At 37.8% G+C, this 23048-nt stretch overlaps 1 protein-coding gene across 1 annotated transcript; it reads left to right on the forward strand.

Moving 5' to 3' along the window:
- Positions 1–2025: 2025 nt before the first annotated feature.
- Positions 2026–3420, forward strand: LOC113201358 (sperm motility kinase 2B-like). The gene has a single exon (XM_026415043.2). The coding sequence runs from the start codon at positions 2026–2028 to the stop codon at positions 3418–3420; it is 1395 nt and encodes a 464-aa protein (XP_026270828.2).
- The last annotated feature ends 19628 nt before the right edge of the window (positions 3421–23048 follow it).

The raw sequence follows: 23048 nt of genomic DNA on the forward strand, positions 1-23048 counted from the left end.
TATGACAGACCCTGAAGACATCAACAGCCTATTAAGGAAATAGTGTCCCCCTCCTTCCCCCACAGAGGGTTCGTGTATTGGCAGCTTTGTCCTCAGTATGTGATGTTGGCTGGTAGAATTGTTAAGAGGTGGAACAAGTGAAGGGTTATTGGGTCATGGGCATCAGGACTTGGCAAGACCATACCCGCTAAAGATATGCCCTTCATTCATGAGCCCAGGATGTCAGATGATTGAATGGGTGGATGTATGACAAATTCCACACCTATGGATAAAAGCTCTTAGAAAAATAGGAATGGAGAAAATTATGGTTTAATTATATCTCTCAGAGCCGTTGTATAGGTTCTAATCCTGCACCTAGGAATAGGTCCTTTTTTTCAGAAATAGCAATATTATGATGTAATCACCTAAGATGGGGTCATAAGGGAGTAGGACAAGTTGTTGTTTCAGTGAGACATGTGACTTTATAAGGAGAGCAGGGCAGGCTACTGATCCACTGTGCCTTATATCCTGATTATCTTCTTTCCTATCTAATAGATTTTCTATGTAAAATATTTGAATTTCCATCCCTTTGATTTTTATGGATGTCCTAGGGGTACCTCTGTGCAGTGTCCCTGGGCATCCCTTTACCATGAGATAGAGAACCACCTCTAATGTGAACCTAGAGCCACATAACTCCAGGGTGATGACAAAACCAGACCTGTTTATGAAATGAAATTATAAAAATGTTATGGTAATAAACCAATGTCCCACCCACCCAACCCCAGCCTTTCTCCAGGAATCCTGATGGACCATGGGTCCCTACCTTCTGCATTATAGATAACTTCTCCTGGTAGTTGGCCTCCTCCATTTTGAAGTGTAAATGAACCTATGAAGGCTCTGGGCTCAAAACTAGAGATTTATCAAAGGCCTTGTAAGAGGAGCCAGTTCTTCCCCATATCACACTCTGCTTCTGTAAACATGCTACCTCTAGAAATCACTTGCACAATTCTATGTCAGGTAGACTAGAAAATTTATGACACTAGAGACTTATAAATATTGTAAAAAAAAACTTGGCATAGGAGCTCAGAATTTGTAGTTTTGTTTTCCTCTGGGCCCGCTGGTGTAAAATAAAATTTGGAGTTCTTCCCATTGACTGCTGCTTGATGCTTCTGGACCAGTCAGTTTCCCTCAGCATCAGTACCACAAAATGCTGATCTTGTGCATCTCTACCCATCCCCATCAATTACTAGTGTCACCTTGGAATGCATATGCATTGTGTGTAGGACTGTATGGAGAAATTATGAGAAACTTTTCCCCATCTAACCCCCATAGGTGTTAATACTGTGCTCTGTGGTGTCTGAGGGAACAGAGACTTTTCTCACAGTATCACATGTGACTGAAGCACTACCAACCTTTAAACAGCAGTTATTAGAAATTGGAAGAAAAAAAGGAATTGAATACCTTGAGTGTAGATATCTTACAAAGCCAGAGTTATTAGAGATTTTTCAAATGAAAATCAATAGTACATTGAATTTCTGTAGAAATACTAATTTCTAAACAAGTATATATCATTCTCCATTACCCACTAAAGGAAAAAAAAAAAAAAGGTCTGGATCTCCTTATTCCTATTCCAAAAATAAAAGCAGTTCTAGAGGCCCCAAAGGGAAATGACCACTGGGAGTTATGGCCAGGCATATCTGGGCCATTGCTTGCACTGATGTCACAATGAGCCATTGTGAGCAAGTGTCAAAGTGCAGGTATATAAGAGAGTGGCTTTGGCTGAGTTTTTGTCCACAAGTACAGGAAGCTCTTGGTGGTGACCTGTCGGACTCCCAGATAGTTAGTGCGTTTGGTGGTTGGTGGTTGGCGGTTGTTGGTGGTGGTCTTTCGATATTGGTTCTTTGATTTGGGTTTGTTGTTTTGTCTTGTATTTGTTTTTGATTTGGGTTTGTTGTTTTGTCCTGTTTTTGTTTTTGATTTGGGTTTGTTGTTTTAGTCTGTTATTTTTTTTTAAGCTAGCATCCTTAGTTGGTGTTCCTGCTTAGGATGGATAGCCAGAGTAGTAAGAGTAGTGGAGTGGGGCAGGGGCCTAGCTCCTGCAAGACTACAGTCCTGAGGGACCAGTATGAGGTCCTGAGGGACATTGGGCATGGTGGGTTTGGCCAGATCAAACTAGCCCGCCATTGCCTCACTGGGGCACAGGTGGCAGTGAAAGTCCTGCAGAAGAAAGGACCGAGATTCCGGCTCCTCTCTGAATCGAATATAATGAAGAGCCTGGAGCATCCCAACGTTATCCAGTTATTTCAGGTCATTGAGACCCGCGAAAATATCTACCTGGTGATGGAGCACGCAGGTGGGGGCCAGCTATTGGACCAAGTCCCGGAGGGTGGCATGCAGGAGGAAGAGGCGCGACGACTGTTCCGGGAGGTAGTGTGTGCCGTAGCCTACTGCCATGACAAGGGCATGGTGCACCGAGACCTGAAGCCAAAGAACATCATGCTGGATGACAAAGGTCACATTAAACTTATCGATTTTGGCTTCAGCACCTGGGTCACACCAGGCCATAGACTGAAGGAGTCCTGGGGCACTCTCTCACACATTGCCCCTGAAATTATCCAGAGGCGAACATATGAGGGCCCCCCAGTGGACATCTGGAGCCTGGGCGTCATTTTGTATTTTATGTTGACAGGGGAGCTCCCATTTATGGGATCCACCCGTAAGGAGACGATACGGCAGATCGTGCTGGGATTGTACCGTGACCCTCCCCATGTTTCTCTGGCAGCACGGATGCTCATTTACCAAATGCTGACCCTGGACCCCAGGAAGCGGCCCACAGCCAAGCAGATCCTTCAGCACATATGGCTGATGCAGGGTGAGCGGCATTTACCCCCTCATTATCATGAGGCACTCCTCAAACAGCCAGACCCCGAAATACTGACCATAATGTTTGATATGGGTTATGATCTACGCAAGACCTGGATGTCCCTGGCCAAGAGAAAGTTCAATGGAGCCATGGCTACCTACCTTCTGCTCCAGCACCAGAAAAGCCAGGGGCAGGGCTTCATGTTCCAGGGGAAGCCTGTGCCTCCCTTGGTTCAGCTTCAGCCATGCTCCCTGGATCATTCCCATTCCCTTGTCCTCCCAATAAGGAGCCCCAGTGAGCCTGTCCTTCGCACCTTCTCCTTGCCCTGTGAGCTTCCTCTGCCTGAGGAGGCCAAATGCTCAGGGCAGAAGCACATCAGGACGGCCAGCCAGCCGCCTATTCACTTCCACTTCCCGCCTGCAAGAACCCCCACACCTGGGTTAGACTCCCAGTCTGACTCTGGGCAACTCCACGCCAGCAGAAAGCTCTGGAAGAGGGTAACTAGGGGGATTGCTACCTGTGTCCGACAATTGTGCTGTTGCATACCACGTGTCAGCAATGGGGTGGCTCCAATGTAAGAGCAGAAACCTGCCAGATTCATGAAGTGAGGCTCCAATGAAGGGGAAAGCTGACCAGACAATACCAAGGGACAGCCAGAGGACCCTGTTCTCTGTGGATCCTGACACCTTGCCTGGGCCTCAGTCATGTGGACTCTGAACAGCTACAGGAGAAGATGTGCCAATCACCTCAGATGTCTCTGCATGGGTTCCAGCCCAGAGCACTTCTGCATCCACCTGGACATCAGGAGTCTCCTCTGCCCCCACCTGCAGAAGACATCAGAGGTGGCTTCCCTGGGACACTCCCTCTGCCCTGCTCCTCTGTCCTTTCTCCCATTCTCCTGAGGCATTTCTTAATAAATATTTTTCAAATTTTGTAATAAAAGTATTGTTCAAAATACATGTTTATAGTTGCTTTATTTGTAATCACCTCAATCTGGAAACAGTTCAATTGTCATTTAGCTGACGAATGGATAAGCAAACCATGGTATGTCCATACTGTAAAATGCTTCTCAGCAATAACATGCAGTCTGATATAAACTAAGTTTACTTTATGCTAAAGGAAAAAACAGATTCAAAAGTACATGATTCCACTCACATGGCTTTTGGAAAAGAAGACAGACCATTGGATGCCAGGGGCTGGAGGTAGAGAGAGGTGAACTACAGAGAATCCCAGGGGAATTGTTTCTTTGCAGTGCTGGTACATTGAACCCAGGCTCTTGTGCAGGACAGGCAAGCTCTCTACCACTAAGCACAACAGAGAGACTGTGTTCTTTGAATCTGAATCTGGATTGTGATAACCTGACTATATTTTCATCAAAAGTAGCAGAACTGATGGCCAGGTATACAGGTATACACCTGTAATTCCAGAAACTGGGAGGTTGAGGCAAGAGGATCACTAATTGAAGCCAGTCTCAGCAACTTAGTGAGTCCCTAAGCAACTTAGACCCTGTCTCAAAATTCATAGAAAGCTTGGCATGTAGGTCTGTGTAAAGCAACCCTTGGTTCAATTCCCAGTACACACAAAACAAAGTAGCAGAACTATAGACAAAGAGGTAAATTTTGTAGTTTGTAAATTAAACTTTAATAAAACAAAAAGGGAAAATGTAAAGAGCCAAGAATAACCAAGACAGGAAGTATTTGTCTTGGTTATTCTTGGCTATTTGTCTTGGTTATTACTTGGCTATTTGTCTTGGTTAATACTTCCCATACTCAGGAAGTATTTCTCTACTAGATATCAAGAAATATAAAAAATGATATGATTTAAATAATTTATATTGGTTCACAAAAAAATAGACATAATTTCTATAATCTATGTATTAGAAACAGATCTATGTATATAGAATCTTGATAAATGACAGAAGAGGGTGGGATAGATCTGTCTTTGCAATAAGAGGATAGGAGATCATCAGTTTACCATGTTATTTTTTAGAGTACAATTTATTTCTGCCTAACACCATATACAGAAATCAACTCCTTCACCAAATTTTGTCTAGAATGTTGTACAACAGGAATCTCATACACTGCTGGTGAGGGTGTAAAGTGACCTGAGCATCGGGGAAAGAGTTTAGCATTGTTTACCTAAAGTGAAAATGTGCATATCTCATGATTCAGCCAATTCCACTCCCTGACAGGCACATATGCAACAGAAATGTGTGCCCACATGTTTCAAGATACCTGGCAGCATTTGTCATTGTAGCCCCAACCTAGAAACAACATGACTATCTGTTAATAATGAAATGAATCAGTAAGAGTAGTGTTTTCTACAATAGTGTAGCATAAAACAAGGGAAGGAGTTACATGGTTACATGGTGACAAACCTGTCCCATTCTCTGGGTTGTCTTTTTCCTCTTTATGGTGTCTGAAGAAAATTGTATTCATGGCCCCATTTTTTCACTCTTTCCAGCAGTTAAGCTCTTGGCATGTGACTTGGCAGTTCCCCTTAGAATAAAAGGTGGAATCATCTCTCTGCCTCTTGAATCTGGGTTTGGCCATATGACTTTCTTGGCCAATAGAATGAGATAGAAATGAGAAGGGTCCTATTCAGAGTGTAGGCCTCAAGAGACATTGTATGGTTTTCCTTCCCTTCTTCCCCCCACCACCCTTGCCTCAACCCCTTTGGCTTCTTATGTTTCTAACATCACCATAAGAAAGACATATCCACTCCATAGGCTTCGTTTTGATCCTATCCATTCTTTCTATGTCCCTAATTTTGTGGATGGAAATGTTTACTCTGTATCATTATATATTGAATATTTGTAAGCTGCTTTTAATTTTATAGAAGCTCACAATGAGAGATTTCTTTGAGCTTCAGAGAAGTCATTGGACTTGAACTTTGAGCAATCCCGGAACTGTTGAGGCTGTGAGGACTCTTGGGAACAAATGTATTTTGCATTGTGAGATGGTTGTGAGCTTTTGGGGCCAGGGGAAGAATGTTGTGATTCACGTGTGGTGTCCCCCAAAAGCTCATGTATGAGACAATGCAAGAAGGTTTAGAGGAGAAATGATTGGGTTGTGAGAGTCTTATCCCAATCAGTGATTTTAATCCCCTTATACGGATTAACAAAGTGGTAACTGAAGTTCCAGGGAATGGTTGGAGGAGGTGGAAATTGGGGTGTGGCTTTGGATGTATATTAGTACCTGGCAATAGGAGTCTCTCCCTCTTTTCTGATCAACATATGAGCTGCTTCCCTCTGTCACACTCTTCTGCCATGATGTCCTGCCTTACCTTGAGCTCCAAAGAATGGAGCTGTTCCTCTATGACTGAGACCTCTGAAACTATGGACCCTCAAATAAACTTTTCCTCCTCTACAGTTGTGCTGTTCAGGTCACTTCGTCACAGAACAAAAAATCTGACTAAAACATCACTGATTGAAGAGACAAAGGACATTCTGGATTTAATGTGGGAACAGAAAGCAGGCCATTAGTGAATGTCAGGGAGGTATCCAAGACTACCATCAAGTTCAGTGACCCCATAAGGATTCACCAGGTCATGAAAAAGCTGTTATAATCATGTTACAGTTGATGACTGTGCAAGGATTAGGATTAAGCTCAGCAAAGGGAAAATGCAAATGAGGAAAAGTCCAGGAGGGACCAGGCACAACTCTAGCAGTCCTCTCCCAATGAGGTTGCACAGAAATTTTTAATTCTCCCAGGGACGATGTATGATCATACTGATGTCAACCATGCTCCCCTAAACCTGTGTCCACGTTTATATCCAGGAGCAGTCCTTTCCACATGCAGTGCTCTTATGATTGACCTTAGCTGTTTTGTCTAAAGCACCTCTGAAATGTCAAACCAATATGGGGTAACTTAAAGCACAGACATAGAAACAGATTCTCCCCATAAATCATGTGGTTAGCGTAAACAACCTAGTCAGTCTAATACAGTGTGGCCCAAGGCCTCACTCCAAGCAACCAAAAATATTCTTATCATACAGAATACCCCAAGGGCTCAGAGGTTCCTTCCAGAAGCCAGTCAAGATTCATTTCTGAAGACGGGTCTGTGGAACATGCAAGATTTGACCAATTCGGTCCTACTTTGTTAATGCTTTTCTGTACAATAGAAAAACTGGTCATATCCACACAAATCTGCATTTAATAGTATTGTACCAATGTTGAATTTTAGCTGATAATTATAATATAGTTGATTAAGATGCTAAAAATAGAGGAATCTGGATATAATGGGCTGAATATCCAAAACAGTATGTCCAAGTCCTAGTCCTCATTGTCAGTACCTATTAATGTGAACTTATTTGGAAATAGGGTCTTTACAAAGATGAAATTAAGATAAGGAACCATAAATAAAATAATTCTGGATTTAGGGTTATTCTTAAATTCGAAAGACTAGTGTCCTTGTAAGAGTTAGGAGAGGGAGATCTCAGACACTGATACAAAAGAGAAGTTCCAGAGAGAAGGTCATGTGAAGACATAGGCAAACATCAGTGTGAGGCATTTGCACACCCAGGAATTCCAAGGATTGCTGGTAGTCAACAGGAGCTAGAAGAGAGACATGGAGTACATTAATTCCCTTCAACCCTGCAAACACTTTATTTTCAAACTTCTGGCCCTCAAACTAAGAGAGCAAATTTTGGTTGTTTTCAGATACCAAGTGACCCAATTGCCCTAGGAAACTTATACTGGGTTACTTTTGCAACTTTTCTGTAAATCTAAAATTAGGTCATTTTTAAAAACAACTATTTCTTTAACAAAACTGATGATTTTATATGAAATATTTTTGGCATTTCTGGAAAAAAAAAAAAAAAACTAAACTAAAGAATCTGGCATTACCCGGACTTTTGCAATGGCAATTTTGAGTTGTAACTGAACAGTTGCGGTTCCGGTTAGACAGCGCCTTTTTCACTCTCCACTCTCAGTTGTATTTCACCTGGCCTGCCTTCCCTGTTTATGCTACTACAAGAGGTCTGTAGGCCTGTGCACTTCTGGCCCAGCTTCTGCCAGTCATCACTGAAGAACTGGAGCAAATTCAAGAGACTTATATCCCACCCTTCTGAGCAGAGACAATTCTGTGCACTACCACCTTGTCCAGGTGATTGAGACACCAGCGTCAACTGTTCGCCTGAGTCACCAAGGAGTTGGCCACTTGTTTCTTTAACAGCATGAGGGAAGTTCGAGAAAATGTCTCAGCAATACCATAAAGTCCCAAGTGTCTTGTCTTCAAAGTGGGGTGTTTCAATGCCAGCTCCCTCATCTGCTTCTTCCTGTGCTGCTTTGAGCTTGTGAAAATGGACTGACATGCCTCAAACATGAACTTCAAAGTATGTAAGTTGCATGTGTCCACCTTCAATACACCCTTCCAGTGGAAGATATTGAGAATCATATGAAGGTGCATATTCTTTTATGCACCAGAGGTTAGATTTCCATAAACAAGTCACTGAGAAAGGAAATGATTTCCCTATGTATCATTTAACCATATTTTACTTAACCTTTAAGAAGGAATATGCTTTAGTTCCGTTCTTCAGAGCAATGTAACCACTGTATTACCTTCTATATGCTAAGCTTTCATGAAATTAAACAAATGGTTTTATATTAACCATGAAGGCATAATATATGCATTAGAAGACTGCGTTTATTAGAGTAAGCTATAAAATTTGTAAAGGAAAGAAAAAGTAAATTAGGAGAAATATTCTAAGCCTCAGTTGAATGTAAGTATCTCCCCTCAATGTCTGCTTTTTAAAAAGACTAGAGATTTCTTGATCTTACACTGTAGAAAATTCAGTAGGAATTAACAAAACTTAAACCACTGTTACTTGCTAAAAAAAAAAAAAAAAAAAAAAAAAAACTTCCTAAAAAAATTCAAGAATGTGTTTGAGGAACTTACCTCAAACATGCAGGTTGTCGAGTTCACAGATATCTGAATGTCTTTGTTTTGGTCCCTTCATATAATTATCACAAAGGAAAGAAAAGGGCATTATTCTTGCTTCCAGATGTCCCTTTCATCATCTGCCTTTGGACACAGGTGCAACTGAGATGTGTTTTTGAAGAATGGCTGGGGTTTCGTGCAAGTTGAATGCTTTTTTGAAAATCCCATTTGTCATTATAACTTCCATGACAATTGCATCAATAATTATTTGTTCATCTATTAAACACAATTTTCTCATTTAATAACAACATGCCAGGCACTGTTTGAGAAGTAAATACCACAATCAAATATCCTTGCTTACTAATTAGGGAGATGTGCTTTAGAGCAAGCAAGAAAAAAAAAAAAAAAAACAAACTGGCAGGATCCCAAGATAGAGAGCAGGGACAAGGATTATTATTTTCCTTATGTAATCATGGAAGTCACATTGATGAGAAGATATTTAAGCAAAGCCCTGAAGGATAAGAAGGATTTAACTATTTACAAATGAAAAACAAAGCAAAAAGAATACAGGAAAAAAATAACAATGTAGCAATAAAAACAGTGTTAAGAATAACAATTGTAATATTAATAATAACAACATTTAAGGAATACCAAACATTCTGCTAAAGTATTTTATGTACATAAAATCTCATTTAATCCTCCTATTAATTCTTAAGGATAATTATTAACCCAATTTTAAGTAAATTTAATCCAATTAAGTAAATAATCCAAGACCTCAAAATAGTGAAACAGGGATTTGAATGCACATTTGTCTACTTCCAAATATTTCCCCAAATCTATGTGACTACAATTTCTGATGAAACTTTAGTTACCAATGCTTAAAAAACTATATATATATATATATATATATATATATATATATATATATATACACACACACACACACACACACACACACACACATATATATAATAATTTCCTAGAATAACCTCTTATTCTTTCATATATATTTTATCCTGTTCACCCTCTAAGCCCAGCTCAGAACCAACTTTCTGCTTTGCCCTCCAATAATAATAATAAAAAATTATTTCCTGTTTCTGGACCTCATTATTGTACATCCGAAACACCACATAGCAAGAATCCTGAGGCTTGGGTTAAGTGTGGTTCTCAACCTTAGTGTGTACCAGAATCTCCTGAAGAGCTTGATAAGATAAAAGTTGTCTTCATCTCCAAGGGTTCCAACTCAGCAGGTGTACAGCACAGCATGAGAGTTTGCATTTCCAGTGTGTTGTAAGTGAACCTGCTGCCGCAAGTCTGGGGACCACACTTTGAGACCCACTGGGTTAAGCAAATTGCCTGAATTTACTCAGTTTACAGATTGTAGAGTCAACTGGAATTTGTGCCCAGGAACATGTGTGTCCAAAGCCTACTATCTTAACTGGTATCCTACCATTAATACACTCTTTCCATTTTGAGTTTTTAGTGATCATCAAGTATTTGGTACTTAGTGTATTTCATATTGTTTATTGTTTTATTTCTCATCTCTGTAATCAGAGCACATATTATAAGCCGTTCCTCTTGGCACACCCCCAGTGCATAGCAGTGTTCTGCATAACTGTGATGATTAATAAAGGCTGGTCTTGATTTAATGTCAGTCAACTCACCTCCTTTTTGATTTATACTATTTCACTCAAGTATCCATGACTCCCCTAGGCTAGATCTAGTAATGGAGGTTTCTTGTAAAGATATGGATGACAATAAGAGAGAATTTTGGCAGGAGTTTCAGCCCAGCCTCATTGATACTGGATCTGAAAGGTTCTCTGTATCCCAGGAAGCTCTGGTTACCTCAGTAGCATGATTATTCTGCAGCTCTTCTGAGAATGTTTGCTTCCCTATCAATCTACTTTGTATCTTGTTGCTGTCTACTTGATTCTTTTCATATTCCAGATCAAATTCCTGAGGAGAAAAAAAACATCTGATTGGCCTAGATAATTACTACTACTCCTATTTGGACAAGACTTTTAATAACTGACAATATATTAAGCTCTGTTCTATCTGTGGATTGCAGCCCTTGGGTGAGGTGTCCATCTCTGGTCCAATCAGTGGGGGTCATCTGGAAAGTGTTTCATAGTCTAGAACATAATGGTCTTGGGTGCATTGGCCAGACTGTGAACAAAAGGTTCCTGTGATTGACATGACTAATACAAAATTACTTTTGTATTTTGTAAAAGTCTCCTCCTTGTATTATTTCTAATCATATAAGGTCTTTTATACAAAGACTTTAAAAATATATTCTGTGGCTCACAAGAGTTTATTTTCTTACATCTTTTTATTCATTAATTCTTTGATGTGTAGTTTTACATGATATATTACATTCTCAATGGAACATTGTAATAAAGCTAAAAAGAGTGACGAATAACAGTGGAGAACTATTAATCCCTTATTTCAGAATGTGAGAATAGTATCTTAATCCCAAATCTCAAAGGGTGAGAATAGATATGAGAGGGAAGGTCTGTTTTAGGTAAAACAACACCAACAGTATCATCGATTCATTTGTCTGCTTGTGTTTGCTTTCTTGGCAGTCAGAATGTATAATTGAAAGCATTTTATTCTATAAACATAACCTATATTTTCAGAAAAACTTGGACAGTTTTACCTTGGATAGTTTATACATTCCTTTAATTTCTCCTTTTGTTTCTCTTTAAATAGAATGCTGTATACCAAATTTCCATAGGCACCTAGGCAAATACACAAACTTTAAACCAACTTATGCTTCTAAAAGATTTTATCTTAAAAACTGCTACCATTACTAACCTACTAACAAATGATAACACTTCAAACGTCCAGACTCTTTAAAGCAAGTGTCCTGCTGCGTTATTATTTGTTAGTTGATGCCCTGAAATTCATGAAGACCTATCTCAAATTTCAGAATTTCATTCATCCATTAAATGGGGGTCAGAATGGCTTGTCTCCCAAAATCAGCTACTAAACTAATAAACTTTATTAACTTCCCTGCTTGGATTCCTCTTCCAATTTAGGAGTGTTCTGCTTTGGGGATTATCTCTGTATGCCACCCCCTTTTATTTTCTGGAACTCCTTAAGACTCACTTATTCTTCCTTTTTATTTATTTGGCTTGAATTTCTATGGCTTAGCATCTGTGTGCATTTCCTTAGAAGATTGTGATAAGAACTTCATTTTTTAAAATGCCATTATAGATACAGGGCAAGATCCACTTGTTCATTAGGTTATTTCCCAGCAGAGTGGGCTCATATAAGAAAACAGTTCACAGTTCTAGTGAATTATGAAGTGTATATGAGCTTTATGAGTGCTCTTCTTCACTGCCATAAGAATAGTTCATAAACAAAATAGTAAAATGTAAACTTCAAAGTTGAAGAAATTCTAGGAGGAAAAAAAAAGCCTATTTCTACTGTGAGACATAATTGTCTAAAACTAGTCAAGAAAAAATAATTTTCTCAGAGTTAAATTAGATCCTGTCAAGATGAATCCTTGTCTCATTTTCTACTGTCTAACACTGGTGATGTCCTTCCTCTAAGGGCAGCAGAACAGAGCAATGGGGGTCCACTGGGAAGGGTTTCATAATCTAGAACATAATGATGTAGACTTAAAAATAAATGGTGTAGCAGAAGCACAATGGTGCAGACTTAAAAATAAATGAACATTCTTGGCTATGTCTTTCTTAAAAACATATCATTTTGAGGTCGTGCATCAAGGAGAGCACACAGGATCTAGTCAGTAGAGGTAAGAAGACAGCACTAAAAGATATATGTTTTTCATCTCTTATTTGAAGAAAAAGGTGGAAACTTAATTTAACATTACTTGTAAAACTGCAAAAGGATGCTCTCTCTTAGGAGGCATATTATGACCAGTAACAAATTCCATGAAACCCTTTATAGGAGTTGGGGGGGCAGGGTGAACATCTGGATTCCCTCTGTACTATCAAAAAGCCCTGGGTTTAGCCTCTTAGGAATTTATTTATTCATTTTTCCAGTCAACCATGAGATTACAAAGAAGGAGGTGACAAAAGGGTGAGAAAATAACTTTGATATGATTAAAACCTCCTTCCGGGAAAAATGAATATATTATGATCAAACAAAAAATGAAAAAGAATAAGGATGTTGGAATACTGTGGAATGACAGTTAACAAGCTACGTTTGTTATATCACCCAATGAAGTGACCTCTTGGCTCTTATTTCCTTGGGCACATACATGAATCAGAACAGAATACAGAGAATCATTTCATCTACAAAGAATCAGGATTCCCACCTCCCACGCATCCACACCCCATCCATTCCTAGCTGCTCCTCATTGGACTCAGACCACAGGAACTCGAATCAAAGAGGAATTTTTTAACTTGTGAGAATGAATTGTATCACATTACCTTATTTATGACCCAACTAAATTTTATTCAGTTCTGCAATTCTCAAAGTTGGCCTGTAGAATAATAAGTTATAGAGAGTGAGTGGGAAACATTTCCTAGGAATCTCCTGTCCAAGTTTGTACTGTGTAATTTAGTCCCAATTAACTGCAAGGGACTTACAGAGTAGAAGGGCCAAGCTCTATAATTTCCAGCTCAGCTTCAAAATAAAGATAACATACAGAAAACCTTTTTTGTTTAATAGTTTTACCTCCTCCTAAGCCTCCCCCAAAGTGATCTGTGTGTGTGTGTGTGTGTGTGTGTGTGTGTATTTTTCAAAACAATATTACAAATATCTGAGGCCTAAGGAAGCATCAGCTTTGCTTGGTACAGAAACAAGTAAATAGTAATAACTTCAGGAAAAGGCAACTCAGAATTATGTGTCAGTTCAGAGTGGAAGTGCATAGAAACCTTCTACAGATTCATTTTACTCGATTTAGTGTACAGAAGAGTGTGAATTTAGCTTCTGACATATTAGGTTCATAGCAACATGTTTTTAACCTTTTTATCAGAACCTCTTTAGAACCTATCATTCAGATGTAAACACTAGAAAATATAATAGCAATACTAGTTATCACTCATCAAGCATCTCCTCTGTATTATAGGAATTATATTGGGCACTTTACAGGACACTTACAACTCTGCAACCTATGCCTAATTGCCTATAATAGATGAGGGAATTGAGGCTGAGGAATTGAGGAACTTCCCCAGGATCACCCAGCTAGTAATGGAGCTGAGGCCCAGGCCTGCTTCACTATAAAGCTGAACTACTTGTCTGTTTTTGCTTCAAAAAGCATTAACATATGACATCAATAACCAAATAAGAGTAATTTACATTGGTGGTTAAGCCAATCTTGATGGAACTGGGGATACAATTTCCATTCACTTTCAAACCATGTGGAATAATACTACCTTTATTTTCCTAATATAGTTCTTGCAGGAGATTAGATTATATCCTCATTACCAGAGGTTAAACCTGCTTTTAGGAAAGATGCAATTCACTCTTAAAAAATGCTAACGCAGAGCAGAGAAATTTAAGCTTTGCTTGCAAAGACCCATTAAACTACGCATGTACAATTTAGGTTTCAATATTTGACATTCTTCTCTTTCCAACCTATCCACAAAACTCTTCTTTACTCTAATCCCTTACCCCACCTAACTATATTTTAGAAACAGCTTAGACACAGGCAAATTAAATTCCCTTTAGAGTATGCAAACTTACATTATTTTACCCAGACCATTTTCTGTCTATAACAGGAATAAAAATGCAGGAATTTGATTCCCATTCAGTTTGGCTCATGTCCAAGTTGGTTATATTTTCCTTCATTCCTTTTCATTGTTGTTGAATGCTATAGGCTCTCATAGAGCCAGATTTGGTGGGGTAACACCACTTCCAATCTGAAACAGCTGCAGAAATATAAGGAAAATTCTATTTATAATGATTAATAGCAAGTTTCTGAAAGAACAGAAGATTTACCAGCAAATCCCTGGGATTTCTTTGGATCCCCCAAATTCAACAATATCAGAATTCTATAGTTCTTTCTGAGAGTCTTCTAGGTATGTATGCTATGAGTAAAACTTAACAATAACTTCTGACCACTTTTAACCTATGTTAAATCTCTTCATGACTTACTTATAATTCATAAATCTATGGATGATGAGACTTTGACTTTTATTGATAAAAATAAATCCAAAATTGTTGAGCACAACTCTCAATGGCTACAACCTTAAGAGTCTATCATCCTTGAAATGAGCCACTTGTTTCAGCTTCTCATTCTGCTAAAGAATAAAAAGAAATCTAGTAATGTGATTTCTTGTTTCTTGGGGGAGAAAAAGAAAATACACTCTCTTTATTTTCATTTTAATTCACCAAATTTATAGAGAACCCTTTCCAATGACATACCTATACCTTGATTTTTCATACATACGTATGTTAGTGAAACAAATGCTTGCATACAATATTTTTTGAGAGATAATTAAAATATATCAAGGATCCACTAAAGAAGTTTTATTGTGCAGAAACTGTGCGAGAGCTTCATGTCTCTAAATTTACACATGAGAAAATTGAGACTTAGACAATTTAAGTTATACCCAAGGATCAAACCCTGGGACTTGGACCTTATTCAGCCTGACTTCAAATCCATGATTAATTGGCTCCATTGCTTTGGGGCCTGTGGTGAGGCAGCACATTATGGTGGAAGTATACAGCAGAGCAAACATGCTCACCTCATGGTCATGAGTGACAGAGAAAAAGAGGGAGAAACTGGGGTTCCACAATTCCCTTTGAGGGCATGCCCCTAATGACCAGAAGACTTTGAACAGGACCCCACTTCTTAAAGTTTCCATCCCTTCTCAATTATGCCAAACTGTGGACCAAGCCTTTAGTCCAGGGACCTTTGGTGAATATTTATGATCTAGACTACAGTACAATCCTAAAAATGCTTGCATAGTGAAGGTTTGCTGCATTATCAAAAGAAATGTGGCATTAAAAACTTATACCATGAGTGCAAGATTAAAGAAATTCACAGTCTTTCTGTTCTTCCTTCCATTAGGAAGTAGAGTGTATTCGTCTATTTTAGTTTCTGGGTTGGCTTTAGTGACATACTTAACCAAGAGACTAAAATTGAAGTCAAATTCTAAGGCAAAGTCATGGAAGTCTTATAACTTCTGCTTGATGTCTGGGACATGCACCCTCAGAGCCCTGAGTTACTATATAAGAAGTCAGACTACCTTATATGTGGAGAGAGTCAGAGACCAAATAGAGAAGGAGAGGTGCCCATCAAGTCCAGACTTCTGCCATCTGCCTCAAAACATCATCTCTGTTCCTCTAGATCTATCCTGATGTTAAGTCATGCCATGATTTTAATGTATGAGTCAAGGCAGGAACATTACTCATTACAGCAGAGGCAAAAAATTAACATAAGAGAAGTATGCAAATCAGAAAAGGTCTCATTAAATTGTAACATATAATGAAGTAGTAGATTGTGAGCTGGACCATGAAGAATGGAGACCACTCTGAAGCTATGGGAGTAGTCAGTGTATGGAACTATCCAAAGGTGGGGCATGCTTGGGAATGGCAAGTTCTTACTCCCTGTTAAATTCTGCCAATAGAAGGTGCTAAAGGGAGACTGTGAGGCTAAAAGAAAGAAGGGATTATTCCTTCCTGTTTGCTTTCACTTCAACATAACCTTAAAAATGCTCCTTCAGCCTGGTGGCAGCAGTAAGTTTCTAGAAGAATGGCAAAATAATTTCAGTTTTTGTTTTGCCACATTACCACAACTAATTTTTTATTAGCTCTGTTAAAATAATTATATATAGTTTTGTCTCCTGAATGTATTCTGAGATGTACAAACTCACAGGTTAATGTCTAAACCAATTACTGTTAAAAAGTGGAATTATCAAATGGGTTTATTATTAATAAACATTCAATACTTACACATAGAAAAAGTCTCAAAAAGTATACATGTGGGAAGTATGAGCAAAAAATTGTGAGGGAGGGTTCTGCTAGCAAAGAGGAAGAGGAAACGGGCTATATCGGGGGCAGCCACTTATAGAGAAGTGAATTTTGATAATCACAAGACCAGAGCAACAGAAACATCAAGAATCCAGAGTATTGAAGTCCCTGGAATTAACAACAATGGAAGGAAAGCAGAAGATTTAGAAGGGTTTACTGAAGTCATGGAGAGAGTGGGGAGACTTGCAGATAACCAAGAAAAAAAAAACAGGATGGAGGCAATATGAGGTCTAGAGGGTCTTTCTAGAACGTTGAAAAAGCAGGATGAAAGGATCCATCGTTTATTTCTCCAAACATCTCTGGTAAACTGACAAGTAGTCAGTTCAAGGGAGGCCAGAGTTCACAACAACAACTAAGCCTCAAGAGATAATTTGAGAATAGAAAGAATGGATGTTTTTAAGTGAACACTAGTGCTGGAGATTTACAGTTTGTCCTTTAATTCATGTTCTGATTGACTATTGCTATGTAACAAAGTTTCTCCAAAACTCTATGACTGTAACAACCACCATTTTATTTTATTTCATGAATACATGATAGAAGTCCAATCAGGGCTTATTCTTTTGCTCCACTTGGCATCACTTAACAGCAGGATAGATCTAGAGGAACAGAGATGATGTTTTGAGGCAGATGGCAGAAGGCTGGACTTGATGGGCACCTCTCCTTCTCTATTCAGTCTCTGGCTCTCTCCACATATAGAGTAGTCTGACTTCTTATATAGTAACTCAGGGCTCTGAGGGTGCATGTCCCAGACATCAAGCAGAAGTTATAAGACTTCCATGACTTTGCCTTAGAATTTGACTTCAATTTTAGTCTCTTGGTTAAGTATGTCACTAAAGCCAACCCAGAAACTAAAGTAGACGAATACACTCTACTTCCTAATGGAAGGAAGAACAGAAAGACTGTGAATTTCTTTAATCTTGCACTCATGGGATAAGTTTTTAATGCCACATTTCTTTTGATAATGCAGCAAACCTTCACTATGCAAGCATTTTTAGGATTGTACTGTAGTCTAGATCATAAATATTCACCAAAGGTCCCTGGACTAAAGGCTTGGTCCACAGTTTGGCATAATTGAGAAGGGATGGAAACTTTAAGAAGTGGGGTCCTGTTCGAAGTCTTCTGGTCATTAGGGGCATGCCCTCAAAGGGAATTGTGGGACCCCAGTTTCTCCCTCTTTTTCTCTGTCACTCATGACCATGAGGTGAGCACGTTTGCTCTGCCGTATACTTCCACCATAATGTGCTACCTCACCACAGGCCCCAAAGCAATGGAGCCAATTAATCATAGAAGAAAACTCCAAACTGTGAACCAAAATAAACCTTTTTCTTTGTAAGTTGATTGTCTGAGGTATTTGTTATACTGATAGAAAGTTAACTAACACCGGTTCTGTGATTTATTTAAGCATAAGGCATCATGGGGTAGAACTAATATGAATAGACTAAAGTGATATTATTGACTCTATTTTGAGCTGTGTTGCTTTGAGTCAATCATTTAGTATTTCTCATTGTACAAATAAGTTTAGCATATGCACTTCTCCAGTTTTTTTCCCCAGAATCATACAATATTCTCCTAAATGCTTTAAAGATAATGACAATTGTCAATACAAAATATAATCATTATTTCCTGGTGTCATTGAAATCCCTAGAAATCCCAATAGTTTGCCTTGTAAATCACTGGTTTTCTAACTCTGAATTAGAATGAGTCCTTGGGGAAATAGAGGCTATCAACAAGAGCTCTAGATCTCCTAATATTTTGCAGCACTCAGGGATGGTTCCTTGGAGTATGCTGACAAAACTATAACCCAGCGTTTCTCAAGAAACTTATTTTGTCACATGGACAACACTTTCCAAGTGAAAACTTCAGCCTAAACCCCATGTCAACAAAGATTTTTATCAGTATGGCTAATAAATCAATTAGCAGCTTATTGTTTGACAGAGATATTGGTTTAAATGGAATCATTTTAACAACAAAAATATTGGTGGTGATTGTTCTTAAATATATGATGCATCTAAAATAGTCAAACTCATAGAGGCCCTCCTATGTACCAGCCATCTTTCTAGGTATTTTGGACCCAGAAGCTGTTAGGGTCTGTAAACAAGTCAAGATGGCGCCTGGCATTTTGCCAGGGGGAGTGGTTTGTGAGGTGGTGCCAGCGAGCCATTAAGGGTAGAGATCTCTTATTGGTTGACTGCTGTATCTAGTTTATGTTAATTAAGATAAGCTGTGTGGAATGTATATATACCCCTCCTGTTCTACAATAAACGGCTCCCACTCCTGCTGTATCAGTGTACACAAGTTGCTTGTCACACACCCCCCCCCCCCCCGGTTATTTTGCTGCAGCCGGACTGCAGCAAAAAGCAAAGAAAATAAATAAATATTCCTGATTTCTTGATTATCTAGTAGGAGGAAACAGACAGATAAATTTGTGATAATAAATCACAGAAAAGGATAAACCATGCAAAAAGTCAGTACTTCCTAGACCAAAAACTGGGAAGGACAGGAGAATGGGAGCATGAGCCAGGGAGTGAATATAATTAGATATCATGGCTTCTTAGGTGAGAAGGAAGAGAAATGGATGTATTTCCCCAAATAGAGACCTTGAGACAAAGATTTAAATGCAGTGAGGGTATTTAGAAGGCAATCTAAAGAGGCACAAGTGAGGAAATTAAGAAGTGAGGAATGAAGACAAGAAAGCCAGTAAAACTAGCAAAGTTGTGCAGCTAGGGTCAATCTCAGTAGAGACAACATGCCTCAAAATTGTCCTACTAAAAGACAGAAAGCCTGGGGCATTATTCATGGGCTATATCCCTACTAGTTGGGGTATCCATGAAAATGCTTTGTGTCATCTCCCAGAAACTTTTGCATTGTGCTTCACTACAGTGGAACAAGTTCTTGTGACACCAGATATGGAAGATTCTCAGCAAAGAAAAGATACACAGGAAAGAAGAAAGACACAAGTGACGGTGATGAGAATCTACCTGCATACTGAGAACACTGACTGTAGGTGAACACAGCTGGGTTAAGGGGGGATAAGTGGGACATAAACAGCCTTACTTCAGAATACTGGAAGAAATAAAAGGAAAAAGAGGAGTTAATGTTAGGTGAATGCTTAAAAACTATATTTTGGAAATATGACAGTAACAAGGTTAAGGGATGACCATAGGACTAACAGCCCAAGTACAGCAAGGATCAATGAAAGAGTTGAGGCAAATTGTAGAGCAGAATTTTGAAAGGATCATCTAGAAGGATATTTAATTCAACAAATTATAGGAGCAGTATTATAGAATGTATTAGAATCAAGAACTAAAAGCTTCTGAAAACTATGAAAGAATAATAAGGAGAAATATAGATGAACGCAACAAAGAAGAATGTCTGATAACAGTTTGATGATCTGAACACCAAAGAGATTTTGAGGAGCAAGGTGAGGAGTACATTCACGAGACATCAACAAGGAGGTCAAGAGGCACACATTCATGTCACTTCCAGGCCTAGTTGTCAAAGGGTTCTAAAAAAAAGAACATTCCCTACTGAGGGTGAGAGCCAGCAAAAATATGAAGCTGAAGGGAATGGGCAGAACATAGGTTTAAATGTGTAAAGAATTTCATTGTTGTCTCATCCTGATATTCAGGAGGTCCAAATACAAGATTCAGGGATTAGAAATGAGGAGCCAATCAAGACACAGTCAGAGGATGTGCATTCCTGAGCATCACGTGGTTTGATTCTTATAATAACCTCTTTGAAAAAAACAATCTGTTATCTATTTCATCATATCATGTTTCTCCAATTCAACAATTTGAATTGTCAACATGATTATTTATTTATAGAACTGAATATTTTGTCAAACAGAACATTGAAATATACTGTTGGAAAAACATAATATTGATTGAAAATAAGAACCATACCCTACATAGATCAAGGAAAAAATATAAAATAAAATATAAAACATATTAACTAAGTAATAAAGAAAAGGTAATATAAACAAACTTTGGTGGTGTATTTAAAGTGGTTCTTAGAAGGTAATTTATGGCCTATGATGTTAAAATAAAAAATTAAGATAATTTGAAATTAATGAGCCATGCATACAACTAAGCATGAAGCATATACATTTTTTTGTGAAAAAAAAAGTAATATAAACCCAAAGAAAATAAATTAAAGGACAAAACTAATAAGGAAAGCAAACATAAGAAGAAAAATATAGCCATAACTTTGTTCTCTGAAACAAGCGATTGAAAAGTACTGTAAGATTATAAGACCCAATGGAAAAAAAAAGAATGAAAAAAAAATCTAATAACAAGATTTTTAAGTTACATTACTATAAGTGTTCCAGGCATGAAATGATAATAAAGAAAGTAATAAGTAACCTTATTAATACATTTACATATGAATATAAATGAAGTGAGCAAATTCCTAGAAAAATGGAGAACTAGAAAGCCTAAACAGGCCTGTAACCATTAGTGAAGTGAACCAGTAGTTCAAAAATTTTGCACAAAGATAACTTCAAACTCAAATGGTTTTATCAGCAAGTTGCAACAAAAATCTAAGGAAAAAATTCAAACCTTACACAAATCCTTCCAGAGACTTAGAGGGTAACATAAGAGAATATATGCATGATTAAAGGATAAGGAAAGCATAATAATAAGAAAAATAATATTATTTTTAAGATAAAAATTGATAAATAAACACCACAGAACAAAACCAAAATAAGCCACTGATATGTGTTGTTGTTGTTGTTGTTTTGATGTTTGCTACACTTTAAATTGAAAAAAGTCTAGTGTTTAATACATATATATAAAAAATACATATATATGTATGTGTATATATATATTTATATATATGTGTGTGTGTGTGTGTGTGTGTGTGTATATATCTCCTACAAATCAAAAGGAAAATGGGGATACCTCTCTTTCTTCCCCACATACATGATGAAATACTTGAATGGACACATCAAAAAGAGGAAATTCAAATAGCTATTAAGCACATGAAAAATACCCAAACTATTCCTTTGGAAATGTAAATTAAGATCACAATGAGATAGTTATTTACTCAGTAGGAAAATAGTAAAATACCTGGCAAACCTGATTGTCAGTGAAAGTGAGGAAAACAAGAACTATCATAAATAGCTGGAAAGTATACCCCTTGGTAGAACCATCTGGGATAAAATTTGGCATTATCTAATAGAGTTGAGTGTACATATCCTTTTACCCAGTGATTCTATTCTGGATATACTTACCATAGATTTTTGTACATGTGATCTAAGGTATATATCTAACAATGCTCATTGATTAATTGGTCATCATAGCTAAAAAATTAGAAAGTAAACTTAATATCCAATAACAGGTGGATGGAAAAATACATTGCAGCAGTCATAATGAAATATTATGTAAAAATAATAATCCTTACTACAGACGTTTCCCAAAACTCAAAGAAATCTCACAAACATACAATTGAAATAAAAATGGAGCAAGAAAAATATATGCATCCTACTTGAGGAAATATCAAAAAGATAAAAAACTAATTTATTATATTCCTTAGTTAGGTACCAGAAAGAGCAAGCCTATTAAAGGGAAAGCAGCACAATGTTTGTCACTAAAGTTGAAGAGAGTTTGTAATCAGGTAGACACACAAAGGACTTCTAGGCTATAAACCATGCTCTGGCTCATGACCCAGGAAAAATTCCATAAGAATTCTTCCATAAGTAAATATTCGTTACATTTTACATTAGTGATTTATATAAATTCCCCTGTATTAGAACACTCTAAATGTTAGCAATAGAAATTTAATTAAAATTATCTGCATATTTATGAGACAATTTGTTCTCAAGATCCAAGATATCTGTTGATCAATAACTCTATTGCACAGTTGTCTTTGCAATGCTGTGCATTTGGGAATTATTACATGAAATGGCCAAGCATTTACTGTATTTTTCTAACTGGAGCAAACTTCTCATCTGTCTTCCACTAAATTTAATTACTTCTACAGATGCTTTACTAAGCTTATCATAGTTTCTGTGGAAGTGCAATGTTCTGAAACATCTGGAAATAAAAGTTTTTTTAATTAATAGTAACATTTTTATCATTTTTTAGAGTGTTGTATATAATCCTTTCTTTCTTGACAATCCAAGAATAAGTCTAGTAGTTTCTCTTTGGGGAACTTTGTCCCCCACAGCATTTGCACTGGTAAGAATGAGATAGCTTAAGTTAAGTCACCACAGCTGATTTCCATATGCTATTTCTAAGGTCTCCTACCCATGATAGCAGAATTAGAAGCTTGTGTTTGTGTGACAATGTTAATTTTATTGATTTCCAGAATAACTCTTATCTTTGTACTCTCTCACACTGACAGGAGCACTAATAGTTTTCATTCATGTTTTCTGCTAG

The sequence above is a fragment of the Urocitellus parryii genome, chromosome 1 (assembly GCF_045843805.1).
Source record: "Urocitellus parryii isolate mUroPar1 chromosome 1, mUroPar1.hap1, whole genome shotgun sequence".
Taxonomy (NCBI): Eukaryota; Metazoa; Chordata; class Mammalia; order Rodentia; family Sciuridae; genus Urocitellus; species Urocitellus parryii.

Excerpts from the sequence above, each read along its gene's own strand:
- LOC113201358 (XM_026415043.2), top strand. The coding sequence starts at position 2,026 with ATGGATAGCCAGAGTAGTAAGAGTAGTGGAGTGGGGCAGGGGCCTAGC.